The sequence below is a fragment of the Conger conger genome, chromosome 1, assembly GCF_963514075.1.
Source record: "Conger conger chromosome 1, fConCon1.1, whole genome shotgun sequence".
Classification (NCBI taxonomy): domain Eukaryota; kingdom Metazoa; phylum Chordata; class Actinopteri; order Anguilliformes; family Congridae; genus Conger; species Conger conger.
The window spans coordinates 82443146-82460108 of record NC_083760.1 but is presented as its reverse complement, the minus strand read 5'-3'; the positions used below and the strand labels follow the sequence as shown (position 1 = coordinate 82460108).

General features: G+C 43.8%; 1 protein-coding gene across 1 annotated transcript; it reads right to left on the bottom strand.

Moving 5' to 3' along the window:
- Positions 1–226: 226 nt before the first annotated feature.
- On the bottom strand, positions 227–14156 carry fxyd5 (FXYD domain containing ion transport regulator 5). Its single transcript, XM_061250323.1, has 10 exons — positions 13947–14156; positions 10117–10162; positions 9397–9495; positions 8803–8916; positions 8336–8392; positions 6203–6277; positions 5680–5709; positions 3251–3325; positions 1574–1619; positions 227–1415 (listed from the first exon to the last, which is right to left on the bottom strand). Exons 1-10 carry the CDS (start codon positions 13968–13970, stop codon positions 1391–1393), a joined length of 591 nt encoding a protein of 196 aa, XP_061106307.1. The 5' UTR covers positions 13971–14156; the 3' UTR covers positions 227–1390.
- Positions 14157–16963: the final 2807 nt, after the last annotated feature.

Here is a 16963-nt window from a genome sequence, read left to right as displayed (position 1 = left end):
GTTCCATTTGATAAGCTAATGCAAAAGCATTTATCAAAGATTAATAGGGTGATAGCAGTCTCGCTTTCATTTCCCTTAGAATCATCCATTAGCCATAGTTAATGCCACAGCTCACTCTTTCATGTGTCTGCAGAGCTAACATGAAGGATATCCTTAACAATGTATCACATAAAAATAAAATAAATCCTTCAGGGAAGCAATTACATTCTTCACAAAACAGTGTGCATACGGTATATATACGCTCAGCGATCACTTTATTAGGTAGGCCTGTACACCAGCTTGTTAATGCAAATATTTAATCAGCCAACCTTGTGGCAGCAACTGAATGCATAAAAGCAGATGTGGTCAAGAGGTTCAGCTGTTTTTCAAACCAAATGTCAGAATGGGGAAGAAATGTGATGTGACAGGGTGGTTTGAGTATCTCAGACACTGCTGATCTCCGGGGATTTTCACACACAACAAAATATCCAGTGAGTAGCAGTTCTGCGGCCAAAAATGGCTTGTTAATGAGAGGTCAGAGGAGAAGGGCCAGACTGATCGAAGCTGACAGGAAGGTGACAGTACATTAATGTAAACGGTAAAATAACCATTACAACAGTGATATGCAGAAGAGCATATCTGAACACACAACGTGTCAAACCTCTAAGTGGATAGGCTACAGCAGTAGAAGACCAATAAGTTTAAAACATACGTCTAATAAATATCTAATCAAGTGCTCACTTAGTGTATATCAACAGTTTAATTTATGAATATTAACTGAAATAAGGACAAATTGACCTTAATCATGAGCCATAAAACTACAGGAAATGGAGGAATACACTTTGATTTCAGATTCTGTAAAAAAAAAAAAAAAAAAAACCTCCAGGAGCGGGAGTTTAGTACCTGAAATCCTTCCTGTGGGACCACATTTATAGTCCCACACAATCCCAAGGCAGCTCATTTCAAGCTGCAGTACAGCCCAATATCCTCCAGGGGGCGCTTCAGCGCTGCGAGAAGCCGTCACGTTTTGTAACACAAGTTTTATTAGATTAATACACTCCAATCGTCAATCTCAGTAACACCAGGAAAGAAGCTTTGAAATATTTTAGCTGATGAAACACAAAAGCAGGAACCAGTTATTGGAAAAACATAGGGAGTACTTTAAGGCAGAGGAGCCTGTTTCGAATATATCTGAATATCGGGTGTGTTTTGTCCACTGGATCGTGGCACATTGATCGTGCGGCGTGATGCCGCTCCTGTTGTCCTGGCCCCAGAACTACCCGGAGTTTAGTGAAAATCTCAATGTGCAGCACCCCTCAGTCAGCCTCTCCGTTCTGTACCAGGCCACTCCCGTCCTGGGCTCAGCGCCAGCATCTCCAGCGAGCGGGTCTCCGAGCGCCTCTTCCCTCCATCAGACTCTGGTCACCTCGTAAGTCCTGAAAGAGGAGCACGGCAGTCAGACCCCGCGATTCCACAGCACGTTCCCTGCTGACCTCCGACCTCTCTGTGAGAAGCTCATTGGCTCCTCGCAGTGATCGCCCCCGGTGGCCCCGCGACCTCGGCGTGACCTCGGGGGTCCGGTGGCGGTACTCACTTTCCTGAGCGCTTGCGCCACTTGGGAATCTTGCCCACTCTGCTGCCTGCGAGGGGGACGGGGAAACAGAAGGGGGGGTCAGTAACCCACGGTGACCAGCGAACGGCCGGTCCGCCGCATTTTAAACACACGCTTTCCGGTGATCAAAATTGAACGCCCCAAGGCATTCCCTCGCCCCGGCTTTAATTAAGCGGGCTCCCTGGCGTCGAGGGTTAACCTTCATATCGCTTCGCTCTGACCTTGTGTTTGTTGCTGGCTGATGAGTTGGCAGTTAAAGCCCCGCAACTCGTAATCACAGATACTTTACACACATTAGCCTAGATAATATCCCATTAGGTCAGGCTGCATAAGATGTTGCCATCATCTACCTCCTCACTTGTTCTTTGTAATATCATCGCTTGTTGTCAAAAGTGTCTGGGGATGTAAGTGGTGAAGCCGTTTACAGTAGGCAAAAAAAGACCCATCTCTCTACCTATCATCCAGCTGCCTGGGTGCAGGATTTGATCAGAAAACCATGCAGTGAGGTGGGACTTCAAACTGCCCATCCCTAGCATTTCATCAACACTTATCCTACTGCTCAACCGAGACCAATTAATCACTGTTATCTAACCACTGCTGTTCCTAACTGCCATACTATTGTTCTGGCTGAGACTGCTACACTGTGAATTCATCAGAGGACACAACTGGAGTCTGATAAGATGCAGACCTAGAGTTAGAAACTGCACTTCCTAGACTGACTGAAAATGAGATCAGGGTCGTGGGGTGGCATGTGGTAGTGGGGTGGGGTGGGGTGGGGTGGGGTGGGCGGTGGGGGTTTATGATGTTATATGACATTTCATGCTCCAGTTCCTGTTTCAAATTTGAGCGAGCCAAAGCTTGGAAAACTTAATTGCTTCTAATTTCACTGCATCATTGCAATTTAAGTGAATCAAACATTTGGGAAACAAGCGTGATTTACTAGAATTAAAACAGCACCCCCTAGAGGGATGGGTGGAGAGTGTGTGGACAACCACGGCGATTAGGTAACAAAAATATTTTAAAAAAGCTATCCATGAAAAAAATATACTCATAAAAAATCTTTGCATCAGACTAAAATAAAACATTTTTTTTTTACATTTTATACTGTACAATGCAAAGCCCAAAACTGAGTGAAATGGACAGAGCACAGCCTATGATCTATCTAAATACACTCTACCTTTTTATTCGAGTGCCTGCGTTTAAATAGTAACATTACTTACTTAGAAGCTTTTAACATTGTCTTTTGTGGCAGAATCTGTCTTAATTAACCGTGCCGGTTTTAAATGGAAATTGCTGCTCATTTTAATCAGTGGAACCTACAGTACCACTCATTATAAATATTGTACATCTACTGTAAAACCACATTTCAGTGGCTAAGGTATACTCTGCCATAATTCCCACTCTCTTTCCGTTAACCCTTTACACAAAGAGTGGAAAGGTTAGATTTTTACAGCAATTGAAACATCCATTCTCTCCCGCAGAATAAACTACAAATAATATTTTTGCAAAAGAATGGATCTTCAAAAGAAAAAATAAACTAACATGGAGAACTTAAAAAAAATCTGGAAATGAAATCTGTAAATGGTATAGATAGGAATGAATGAAATGAATGAAAAAGACAAAACTATAATAACCTTGCAGAGAACAGATTGTACTTACTTGCAATGACCAGGATGCCAATCATAAAGAACAGGAACGCCATTCCTAGCCCCACACGCCGGAGTAAGCTGTAGTCTGAGAGAGAGAGAGAGAGAGAGAGAGAGAGAGAGAGAGAGAGAGAGAGAGAGAGAGAGAGAGAGAGAGAGAGAGAGAGAGAGAGAGAGAGAGAGAGAGAGAGAGAGAGAGAGAGAGAGAGAGAGAGAGAGAGAGAGAGAGAGAGAGAGAGAGAGAGAGAGAGAGAGAGAGAGAGAGAGAGAGGCTCATGTTCAGTACTTTAAATAAAAGCTGCACGTCTTACAATGTGAATAAGCATGGCACTTCACCAAGCTGTTCAAACTGGGAGAAGGCGAGCGTGTTGACCTGGGGGTATTTCACAAAGTGGGGTTACTGAGTTAGCTGTGCTGAGTAAACCTAGAAGACCTCCGTTATCCTGCTTCCGCCACGTTCAATACGAGTCATAGTCACGCCATTTTGTTAATGGTGAGCTGAGCTGAAGACAGTGAGCTTCCTGGCCAGGCTATGTTTCTGAATAGCAACCGCAACCATAGCAACAACGATAGGTCTCACCAAAGAATGTTTCATCAATCAACCTGCATTGTCAGGCTCAAGAGATGGTTATTTTAAATTGAACAAATAACAGTAGATTATTTATCTTCAATCTTTTTCTGATGACCATTTCCCTCAGAGTGACCGTGAACCGATCCCTTTTACACAATTCAATCAATTCCGTCACTTCACTTAACAATCCAAAAACATTTTTTCAAGAACAATGATGCCATCTTCTCTGTGTCTCCCACCATCTGCACAGCTTTTAACTTTACCTTCAGTGATTACTGCAGGAGCATTAGCTTGTCTTACTCTTCACGGTACATTAAGGTGAAGATCACAACAAATGAAACTTTGTACAGTATGTAAATTAGCCTTGCTTTACCGTGCCATGGGAGTACTGTAGGAGAAAGAGTTGCAGATAGTTTCTAAGTATATTTTTGAATAGATAATATGGCACTCTGCCCGGATAGCACACCGACTCCAGGCAAAGTGCTGGCACATTCCGCTGACTGTTGGCAATAGCTACACACACAAGGCCCAATTCTGGCCTGATGTCGGCACAGCCGACAGCCCAATTATACAGCAAGCTATGTGTGGCCCACAACAGAAATACTTCCAGGCAGGATTCACGCAGACCGCGATGTGGTAAGCAGCGTCTGGCTCAGCTTTGGCCTACTTCGAGTATCCTTATGTGGCAAGCTACACCTGAACACGGGCCCCGTTTCACAAAGCAGGATTGGAGAGTTAGCTGGATAACTGCACTGAGTAAAACCCTGAACCCTCCTAAATCCGAAACTTGGACTGAAGTAAAAAGAGCTGTTCTGGCTTTTACTCAGTGTAGTTACCCTGCTAATGCAGTAATCCTGCTTTGTGAAATAGCCTCCATGTTTGCTGCCTGAGATTCGGCTTCATTATGGTCCAACCCTGGACTGGGTACGGCAACCAAACTGGGCCACAAGAGGCAGGGTATCATGCTGCCACCTCTGACTTGTTACAGCCACCTTGATAAAACGAAGAATTGCACCAATCAAATCCTGAGATGCTCTGCTAAAAATGCTGCACTGTGGAACTTTATATTGTAAGACAGCAAGTGGTGAGATACTCAAAATTAAAACATTGAAATATACACATGCATAAATGGGTCCCGTAACAAGGAAATGGCAAATGGCAGTTACACTCTGCAATACCATAAAAGCTTCCCACATAAAAACTGTGAGAATGCACTTCTAACAACAGTGTGTAATGTCCACTCAGAAAGAGGCTGTTCATTTGCACATTGATTAATCTCGGACCACACCACCAGTGCCTTTTCATTTCAATCATCCCCGTGAAAAAATAATGACATGTAAAACTGCCGTTCATCAGTCGGGAGAAAAGCAGCGCATTACCATGGCGACATCGCCAGTCATGTGTTTATCAATAACCCCAAACACGTTTTTCACGAAGGCAGATATAAATACACAGTGCTTCACCTTCTGACTGTTTTTTGTTTGTTTTTTTTCTTTTTCTTGTTGTCCTCAGATGCCGAAGCTTGCGCTAGCCCACACTACCTACACGTACCACGTCGCCTCAGTCCTTGCCCTAGACTAGGCTTAGCAGGCCAGGGCAGACTGCAGGCGCTATCTGGTAGAGCGCAGACATGCACCTGCGTTCTCCTCCAAAATAGTGTGATGTCACACCTCAGTCCACAAGCTGAGGCGGAGGAGGATTTTCCAGAAACAAACGCTGTAGCCAATCGGCACTGACACAGCCTGGGCTCCTTACCAGACCACAGTGCCTTCTCAGGACTGGTCCCCAAACTGTCCCTAACAACCACTACCAGACTCCGGGAAAAGAAGGCCCCATGTACAGAACAGGCTTCATGAGCAAGAGACACTCACCGTATGAAAAAGATGACTCCAGGGTCTGATCTATGGCCAGAAAGGAAAAGCACAGAAACACACTGTAAGCATACTGCAGTAGCAACTCCTGCTACTGTCTTTCCAAATAGCCTGTCCAAGAAGAGTGAGCAGTGCATTCTTAGGGCCTGGTTTACTAAGAGCTTTAGCACATGCTAAACCGTTGACCTTTTGGCACATGTGAAACCAATAACATGACCGGTGATTGGTTGCGGTATTTGTTTTGCATGTGCTCAAAGGTCTTAGTAAACTAGGCCCTAAGAGTGAGCTGGCTGATCCATTCTGGATCTGACGACAGCAGTTTGACTTTTACATAAGCTATCTGGAGGATGACTTCACTCATCTCCTTAAACTGAGTATATCTGGGCTAATCTGATGAGAAGTTAAGACGCTATGAAATGTGCCATTTTTATACTTAGTCAAAGGGCTTTGTTCAAGCAGCAGGGGACTGTAAAATTGGATAACGCGTGTAATAGAACATGGTTTTAAAAAAGCATGCACATACAGCCCCAGTGCCGTTCCTTGTCCTCATCTACAGTCTTCTTCCTGGTGCTGTGGGTTGTGGCATCGCTTGTGACCACTGAAGAGCGAGGGAAACATATTTGAAGCATTTTAAACTGCAGTACAACAGTTTTTGCAACTCAAGTTTCACAGTTAGAAAGTGCATCAATATTCATAACGCAGCACCGACTCATTAAAATCTTCAGCTTTAATATCTTGATTGCTGTCACATGGATCCACGCATATCTAATGATTTTACAGGTGGGTTCATTCTGCGGATTTAAATGGAACTTTTTCATGTTTGACAGACACGCGTTGTATAATTAATTCAGTCGCTTCCTCATTACATTGTCAGGCTTATCACTGGCGCACAACAACACTCTTTAATGTCTGAATTTCAGCACGTCTAGCCGGACTCTCCGTATCTTCACATTTTTCTAAGGCCAAGAAAAGGCGCACAGCAAATCTAGCCTACCGCTAATTAATATTAATATCCATACTGCCTCGCTATGGAGGAGCGAGTGAAATAGTTTTTTTGTTCCATATGGCATGGTTTCTTGGAGCTCTCTGTCTGAGTCTGTTCTGTGTTGGGTATTTGAAACTCTGCTGAGTACGGGGATGGTGCGGGGGGGGGGTACTTTTAGCTAACGCAGGCCTGGGAACACGGTGTGTGTGTGTGTGTGTGTGTGTGTAGGGAGTGTACCTCCGGCATGGGAACACGGTGTGTGTGTGTGTGTGTGTGTGTGTGTGTGTGTGTTGGGGTGTACCTTTAGCTAATGCAGGCCTGGGAACACGGTGTGTGTGTGTGTGTGTGTGTGTGTGTGTGTGTGTGTGTGTGTGTGTGTGTGTGTGTGTGTGTGTGTGTGTGTGTTGGGCGCGTACCTTTCGCTAACGCAGGCCTGGGAACACGGTGTGTGTGTGTGTGTTGGGGGCGTACCTTTCGCTAACGCAGGCATGGGAAACGAGGTGTGCGGACTCTTCTGGCCATCGTGACTTAAACTGATAAATGAGACGCCGATACACTGTGACACTCCAGTATTTGCGGCTGATGGAGGACTGCTCTGCTCGATGTGACCACAACACACTCTTCCCTTCAATTTCTGTCGGACCCGATCCTCTTCTTTAGGAGACATTACCCAAGATTGTTCGCTCATTTCCAGGACCACAGACGCAGCACTACGGTATAATTTGGGGCACTGAAACAGCGACGTGAATGACCGTGTTAAATCGGAGTGGAGGGAAGTGAGCGTTGCGGTCAGACTGAATGAGAGACCCAGGCTCCAGAAGAGGGGGTGATTCCAGCAGAGACAGTCACTTGTGACCGTTTGCATACTGAATAGTGTGCCACTGCACCATGGTGCTTGGGTCAGAGCTGGAGTTGCAGGCTCACATCCCTGGGCGTGGTATAGCTATCGTACCGCTGAGGTACGATTCAGACCTGGTTTGACCCAGGTCTGTTCAGAGTGTGTTGTACAGTTATTGTACTGTGGAGGTATGATGGTAACCCAATTCCTCCAGTGATATTGTTGCATTGTATTATCCAGTTGTATAAACCGATTCATTTTTCTTATATATGGTGACAGTGTTGTAATAATAGTTTGGAAACTGGCCTTGCAACTCACAGGTAGTGTGTTTGAGTCTCAGGTGGAGTGCTGAAGTTGTAATCTTGAGCTGGGTACACAAGCTTTCTGCAGGAAAGGTCCAGCTGAATGTATGCATTGTATTTAAAAATGGGTATCACTTTACTCAAACCCTTTGACATGAGGCTGACATCATAACACTGTAATACACAGGACATAACAGCTGTCACACGCATAACAGATGATGTGGGTCTATGTCAACTTAAATAAAACTGTCATATTTTTAACAGCAAATGACAATGTTATTACTGACATAAAGTATACTGTATCGCGTAGCCTTGAGACTACGAAGCGGAGCAAGAGAGATAAAAGTGATGTCAAATCAATTGACATGAACCGACATCATCTGTTATTTAATCAAGTGACAGCTGGTGTGTCATGTGTAGGACAGTTTTATGTCAGCCTTCAGTGGAAGGGTTCAAGTAAAGTGTTACCTTAAATGTAATCTGTGTTTGCCAAAATGTAATTTAAGGAATGGTCGAGCTGTATTTCTTTACCAAGAACGGTGATGGTTGCATTCGCTCCAGGGGTACCACTGGACTCAGTTGCATTGGCTGTGGGTGAGAGAGAGAGAGAAAGAGGGGGAAGAGGGAGGGGGAAGAGGGAGAGAGAGAGAAAGAGGGTGAGAGAGAGGGAGGGAGGGAGACAGTCGGAGAGAGAAAGAGAGAGGGAGGGAGAGAGTCAGAGAGAGAGAGAAAGAGGGAGAGAGAACGAGGGAGGGAGAGAGTTGGAGAGAGAATGAGGGAGGGAGGGAGAGAGAGAGAGGGAGAGAGTCGGAGAGAGAGAGAGGGAGGGAGAGTCAGGGAAAGAATGAGGGAGGGACAGAGGGAGAGAGGGAGGGAGAGTCAGAGAGAAAGAGAGAGAGAGGGAGGGAGAGAGATGCACAATTTTATGTCCAGCTCTATAATCATCCCGTCTTTTTAAACAGTGCGTTTGGTCCGAGCAGTCACAAGGCAGTGTTTACCCGAGGGGGAGTTATTCTGCGATACTGAGGTGCCGTTGTCATCTGCAGAAGGCCCTTCTGTACTGTGACCTTGAGTAGCCACTGTGGTTTCGGGGGTCATCAACATGGTGTTTTCTAGAGGGGGAGGGAAGCAGATGAACAATCACTTCAATACCTACCGCACGCGTTCCTCCCGAAAATGTGAGATTTCACTGCAGACTCAGACAATCAGCGTTCAGCAGAGGATTGTTTTTCAGAGCACAGCAGTGAAGGGGCTCAAAGTGCTATTTGGAAAGCAATGGGAGAAAGAATGAGAAATCAAACCGGCAAGTAAAGTTGATGAACTATAGAAAAAAAAACCCGGTGGAGGAGATTGGTTGGACACACCAAAGCATTTTAAAAATACGTTTTGGACTTGGCGCGGCAGAGCAACAAAACACTTTCCCTAGGGGCCGTTTACAGACCCTTTCTCCCCAGAAAAATGATTCTAAGGTAAACCACCCTCCCCCCCCGCCCCCCAAACTTAACACAGCCCTTGAGGCCTGTTAATTCACCAAGGTGAGCAGGACTCCAGGAAAAAAATGAATGTGTCTACGTGATGGAAAAAGACTGTACCTGGCAACGTGGGGGTTGGAGTGGTGGTGGGAAGCGGCTTCTCAGACAGAGTATAACCAACCGGCCCTTCAATGGACATAGAGAGCTGTCCTGTGCAGCCTGGGAAAATGTGGACATTACACATGACGAGGTGGGTGAACTACAACACCCACAATGCACTGCACAGTACACAACATGAACGTGAATATGTCATCAATTCCAGAACGGTACCTAGCTTCCTATTCTAAAGGACTTCCCCAGAGGTAGCCACAGTGTTAAATCCAAACAATTCCACTGTAAAATACAGGCAAACTCATTCAGAGGCAGTTATAATAATAGTCTGCTGTTGAATTGAGCTGGCACTTTAACAATAGGGTCCTTTTCACAAACCAATGGCTATAAACAGAGCTTTATTGTTTATTGTTGAACAGTGGAACTTTTAGTATATATTAGATAGTTTTGTTTTTTTTACAATTAGCTAACATTTACAATTAGCACTAAATTCTTGAGAGCAAATGCATTGATTTGCGTTTAATTCTGTCACACAGAAATGTGTTACTAATAAATGTCTGTCCATTTGCATTTCACTGAATGTTGCATCAGCCCTGGTAAGAGGAGAGGAGAGAGTGGAGAGGGGGAGGGGAATGTGAGAATACATTTCGCCATAGCGTAGGGCCAGAGATATCACCTCGCAGTATTGAAAGACAGAGCGATAAAACAGGGAGATTACAACTGACTCACCTCCTAACGTGACAGACAGACAGAGATAAACCCCCCAAAACTCCATCTGAAAAACACAATCCACATACAAAAATGAAGAGGCAGAACAGACTTAACACCTGGTGCAGCCTGAACTCAGAGATGGAGAGAGAGAGAGAGAGAGAGAGAGGGGGGGGAAAGAGGAAGAGACAGTGAGACACACCCATTCATTAATAAGAAATGGCAATGCATTGTTCTGTTCATCTCCGTATTGTCCGCATGCCATTAATGCGACAGTTGTGCTCAGCTCTTGAGCCAATCAAACAGTTTATGGCACTGTGCGTACAGATCACTTTCAGTCGAAAGTCCCAGAAACATAGAGCAAAGCCGCAGGTCACTGGTGGCTGACCCCCTTTCTGGAGCACCACAGGGTCTGTGGTCTTCATTAGGACCCGGGTACTTACTGTAATGAACTAGTGCAGTCAAGCACAGCTGTCTGATCAGGCTCCTAGGGTCTGAATAGCCTTCAGGGCTGCAGACCCTATAGCTATCCATGACCAAGGCTAACCACACCTGTAGTAGCAGTGCTTAGCCTACGGCTGCACGATGCGTCGTATATTTACCGTCAACGGGATTATGAACATGCGAGATAAACACATCGCATAAAAAGACTGTTTGGACTGGGATGAATAGTATTTATTTCAATTGACGTGCTGTTAAATTGATTGGCTGTTCATGTGCAATTTGTTCAACAAAAGCATGAATGTTGGAAATCATAATAACGTAAGCAGTGTACCAAAAGCAGTAGGACATGAGAACTGTGTACACGTCAATATTTGTTTGTTTATCGCAAGTCATATCGTCATCGCAATATTCAACAATGTTATCGCATATTATCCTCATATCATGCCGCCCTAGCTGAATCTGCAACCAATTTTAAACAAAGGGTGTGATCTGGCCAGCATCAGACACTGTCAGACCAAACCTGTCTGAGAAAAAACACTTTTCAAACAGCCACCCAATCGATTTAAAATTCAAATGGAAACAAAAACTGTGCAGGAAAGACAAACGAGTACTGTCAAAACAATTAAGACAAACCACAGAAAAGGAAGGCCAGAAGAACGCTGGGCTACGTACACACACACACACACACACACGAACGCACACCGACAAGCGCACGATTACCGACTGTGTTTTGAAACTTCCTATTTGTATTCAAATGTCATTTGCCTTCGCAGACAGGAAATTTATGCATTGCTGTGGCTTGAAGTATCACTTCCGTAGCAGTGCCAACGTTCTGTCCGTGTCACACATCATTTCATTGCGGAACGCCACACTTCACAAGCCTGAATACATTTAACTGGGATTATATCCTATAAGGGGCTCCAGCACTTCTGCAATGACCCCTTTGTGCTCAAACACAATCGGCGGTTTTAGAAATCATTTAGAAATGGTAATACAAAAAAGCTCAGGGAGCCAGGGGTGGGGGTGTGAGTCTGAATATAAAATCCACTGAAGTTGATTTGACCTATTATTAACTTTCACTGTAGTTTTGTTTTCAAAGGCTTCCTGGGATTTTTCCAAAGCCTACAGCATCTCAGCGACTCAGACTCCGTCTGCACGTACAATGCGTGATAAATGGTAATTGCCAGGTGAACCTCTGACATTTGCTTTAGTAGACCGCCACTGGGTGCTCGGTTTTCATTTCACACCCAGGCCCCAGACTTCCGTGATCTGGAACACTGAGTATAGAATCCACCCACGTCCCCGCGCTGAGTATAATAGGACACAGCCAGAGCCTGATGAGTAACGCAGGTGAGTTCAGAGCGTACTTTAATGCCGAACAACAAACCTGACGGCAGATCAGTCACTCGCGATATATTTGCAGATGTGTTTGAATAATATAAATAAATAAATAAATAAAAACACTTAAAGCAGAACGTTGTGCTCCTTAGGTGACAAGCCCCCGTGTTGGAATTTCACCATAGTAACGAATGCGTGTGAGAAAGTCTAACTAGCTGGGAACAACCGTTTAAAGTGCTGAATTCACGTGCTTCTTTCCTGCTCCCAACACCGTTTGATCTGCATTTCTGCAGTGTGTGCGTGTGCGTAATTTTAACACCAGGCATGTAGCATGTAAAAGGGCGCAGTGGATATAAGACTTACACTTTCATCCATCCATCCATCCATCCATCCATTATCTGAACCCGCTTTTCCTGAACAGGGTCACAGGGGGCTGGAGCCTATCCCAGCATACATTGGGCGAAAGGCAGGAATACACCCTGGACAGGTCGCCAGTCCATCACAGGGCACACACACCATTCACTCACACACTCATACACTCATACACTCATACCTATGGGCAATTTAGACTCTCCAATCAGCCTAACCTGCATGTCTTTGGACTGTGGGAGGAAACTGGAGTACCCGGAGGAAACCCACGCAGACACGGGGAGAACATGCAAACTCCGCACAGAGAGGCCCCGGCCGACGGGGATTCGAACCCAGGACCTCCTTGCTGTGAGGCAGCAGTGCTACCCACTGCACCATCCGTGCCGCCCCACTTACAGTTATCCTTAATCTTTGTGCTGTCCTTAGGGTCAAAACGGCCCTTTTCTGAGCTGAAACAGAAGTTATAGCAGCACTAGCTTCTGTGATATGACGTACCCTATATATGAGTGAAACGGAGGAAATATTTGAAGTGCGGAGAGTTGATTTCACTGATGTCAGATGAGGAGAGGGACGACAAATTATGATGTGCGCTCCTGTGTGAAAAGAATATTGATTGACGAGCAACGGGAAATTGACAGAGATTTAATCGACATACACGGTGTCCACTGGTACATGATGATGTAAAATCTTGTAAAATCCAGGAATTGGATGGAAAAAAAGTTTGCCATTACAATTTTTTCATATTTTTTCAATATATATATATATATATATATATATATTGACATACACACACACATATATATATATATATATATATATATATATATATATATATATATATATATATACTTTAAGATGTTTTCGTACGGTTATGAAGAATTGAGTAAATTGAGGGAAAAAGTGAAAAAGTGAATTTTGATTTCAGCTTGTCTTTAACAGCAGTTTAAACCCTCTATTCTTTTTCTCAGCATGAAATGTTATGACCCTTCCTGGAGTGACCCTACCACAGAAAGGTTAAGCATTGTCTTTTATAATTTTACAAAAGCGATATACCATCAGGGTACAAAGATTATGAGGATTATGAGAATTTGTTGATGAGTAACAGATTGTTTCTATTTGAAAAATATTTATTTAGTGTTTAAAATTGAGGAGGCTTTATCACAGAGGGTCAGACAAAGCTGGGTCACCTGTGTGCATAATATGAAGATAACAGTTGGGTTAGTTATTTTTATTACATGCACCTTGCCTACATAATGTACATTTTGAAATGATCAGATCAAAGTAACATAACTGCGCTTGAGATTTAGAACTTCACCTATAGCACCTAGCAACTGCACTAGCTTCCACCATCTTGGACAAGATCATTTCCTTCTAATATCTTTCTCTGTTAACCAATTATGTTAACCACGGTTCCATGACCTTTTCTGCAATTACTTATGGACCCAAGTCAAGGTAACAATCATGCACGTTTGACACAGTTTATAGGTAACCTGAAAATAGCACTTTAATACTACCGCGTATTAAAACTTGTAAATTAGCGATGTACACATCCTCTCGTTATTTGCCGGCACAACCTATGCGGCTGGGCCCACGTGTCTCAAGTTTTCCACCCGAACTTTTCCTCTTGAACTTTTACTCCATTCATCCCTCGCCCCATATCTGCCTGTAATTCAAAGCTTTGCGGGACTGAACCCCCTTACCGTTAGACTGCGTTTGTTCCCCATTCTACAGTGCCAACAGGTCGCTTCTCAGTCTCAGCGGAGTCCAGCACAATCCGCGTATTCAGTGCCAGTTATGCAAAGTCTGCGTCAAACAACCGTTAACCTCTCGCTTCCTCCTTTGCTCACGAACGCTAACACGTGGGCCTTTGGGTGTCACTCATCCATCCTCCCCAACCCCCGGTCTTTCTGTCCGTCTGTTCCCACCATTGCATAAAACACGAAACTGAAAAATCAACCGGACTAATATGACAGCATACATATCATAAATATGACATAATGAGTTTGTTATTTTCTGAAAATTAATCCACAATGAAACAAAAAATTAGCAAATGGGCTTTCATCCAGCAAAATATGGTTTCAGAATTGTCGAGAACTATTTCATAGGCTACTGCCCAGCAAGAACATAGCATTGTCACAATGTTGTCCATATTCCAGGATTGCTCTGACAATGTTATGACTTATGTGTTTTCTGGAGGTGGTAGGCTATATTTTCCACAGGATGCCCACACTCCCCAAGAATGAGGGGGAGTGTAACTGCCACTCAGTCTCTCTCTCTCTCTCTCTCTCTCTCTCTCTCTCTCTCTCTCTCTCTCTCTCTCTCTCTCTCTCTCTCTCTCTCTCTCTGTCTCTCTCTCTGTTACTGTTAGCAACTTGTCTTTAAACGCATAAAGGTGTCCAAAGGAGGAAGGAAATTACAAAACCTCAGTATTTCGAGATTCCAATGCGGGCGTATCCCCCATTACCGTCACAGAAATGGAAAAAGACGCTATCGCTGCATCTGAAGCTCACTCAGGCCCAAACATTTCAGAGTTGAAAAAGGCCGACCCTGTCACAATGGACAATGACAGATATTCAGGGGGGAAAACAGAGGCCGCAGTCTTTGCAGAAAAGAGGGGGAGGCAGTCAAATGTCACTTTATTTATTTATTTATTTATTTATTTATTTTGCCATCTCTGAAAAACACCAGTCCTTTGATAGATCCTGCCCAGGCTCACTCACTGGTCTATGGTTTTCCGTTCACCTTTCAATGAGATGACATCGTATAGATTGTGACATCACCGTGTCTTCAGTCCAATCGGCAAATAGATCCTCGTGGAGAGAAGGAAGCCTGCGGAGTATTCGCGTCTGCTGAGCCAAGAGCACAATGCAGCCATCTTTTTGATTAATCTTGCCAGGAACTGGGAGATACAGGGGCTCAGAGGCCACAAGATCTATGTGATCGCTCTAGCACTTGGAACCGTACTTCCCTCTAGGGTTTTTACTTGTCCCTGGTTATGATGTGTATATAATGTAATGCCATGTAACACACACCAAATATGGCTGCCAGTTTTTTTTAGACACATTCACTAATGAACCAGAGATATAGGCTACTGTTTGCATGCTGAAATAAGATACATATATGCATGTTAACATAAGGTCTGATAATAGTATGTTTCATGTTCTAAACATTTTTGACTTATTAAGTCTAGACTTCTGCTGCTGTAGCCTATCCACTTAGAGGTTTGATGCATTGCGTGTTCAGAGATGCTCTTCTGCACACCACTGTCGTAATGTGTGGTGCAGACCTGGCAGACCCTTCTCCTCAGACCTCTCTCATTAACAATGCATTTTCTTTCTTCCTTTCTGTCATGCAGGACAGTATGGTTCAGGCCTTGCTGAACATTTTCACACTTAATCCACACGCCATAATTCACACATGCACGCCCAAAATTTAGTATAATAATCATCGTGACTTTTTGATAGGTCACTATAGCACATTTTATGAATATTTGACATATGGCCTACGGTCCACAGACAGTAGGAGTGGAAGATGTGCCCCTGGAGGATCTTCAGCCCAGTAATAACCAGACTTTGGATACTCTGGATATTTCTGGCACACAAAGCTCTTGACGGCATTTCATAACCTTTTCTCAAGTTTGGCACGCTTTCAAGTTGTACTCATTCCACGGATGCGTCTTTAAAAGAAAAAGCCCTTTTGATGCCTTTGGTATTTCATGCTTTGCCACTGTCTGTGTGGCAAATATGAGATGATACAGGTAATGTGCCTGCAGTCACTTTCCTTTTAGCCATGTATGACCTTAAATCTTGTGATGAATTATAAAACAATATATTAATTATGTAACAGGAGTGTTAGATCTGAATTGCCAATTTGCCAGCTTATATGCAATGGCGGCCTCCCTGCATATGTAATACACAAACATACATATTGCATGCATGCGTTATGTGGCTTCCAATGTTATTACTACCCTTGATAAAGATGATTGAAAAATAATGGTTAATATGGGCTATATGGGCTATATAGTACTGGGCTATATGTATATTTTTTTACATGCAGAAATATTTGTCTTTAATAAGGATTCAACAAATTTGAATCAATTGACAATCAATCAGACTCTAGAGTTTCCAGAGAATGGTGTGAAAACCTAAAACCATCCAGTGAGCACCAGTTCTGCGGGCAAAAAGGCGTTGTTAATAAGAGAAGTCAGAGGAGAAGGGTTAGACTGGTCGAAGCTGACAGGAAGGTGACAGTAATGCAAATAACCAGGCATTACAGCAGTGGTATGCAGAAGAGCATCTCCGAACACAAACCTGTCAGTGGATAGGCTACAGCAGACGACCAGTAAGTAAATAAAATACATGTCTAATACGTACCTAATAAAGTGCTCAGTGAGTGCATGTCACTGCTCTGATATGCAGATGAAAATGTGCCTGTTCATGTGGGGCAGAGGAAACACTGCAGAAGCTGAATAAGTGTGGGTCTGTGTGAAAGCAACAGCTCCAAAGCGATGGCCTACATAACCCATACATACAAGGGCCAGTTTCACAAACATAAATTAACCCTAGTCCTAGACGAAATTCCACTTTGAACACAAAACTCAAATTGAATTCTCCACACAAAACTGAATTTAGTCCACAAATAAGCTTAAACTGTGTCTGTGAAACTGGTCCGGCAAGTTTTGTTTTATTTATTTGGCTAATAGTTGGGTTAAAGGTGA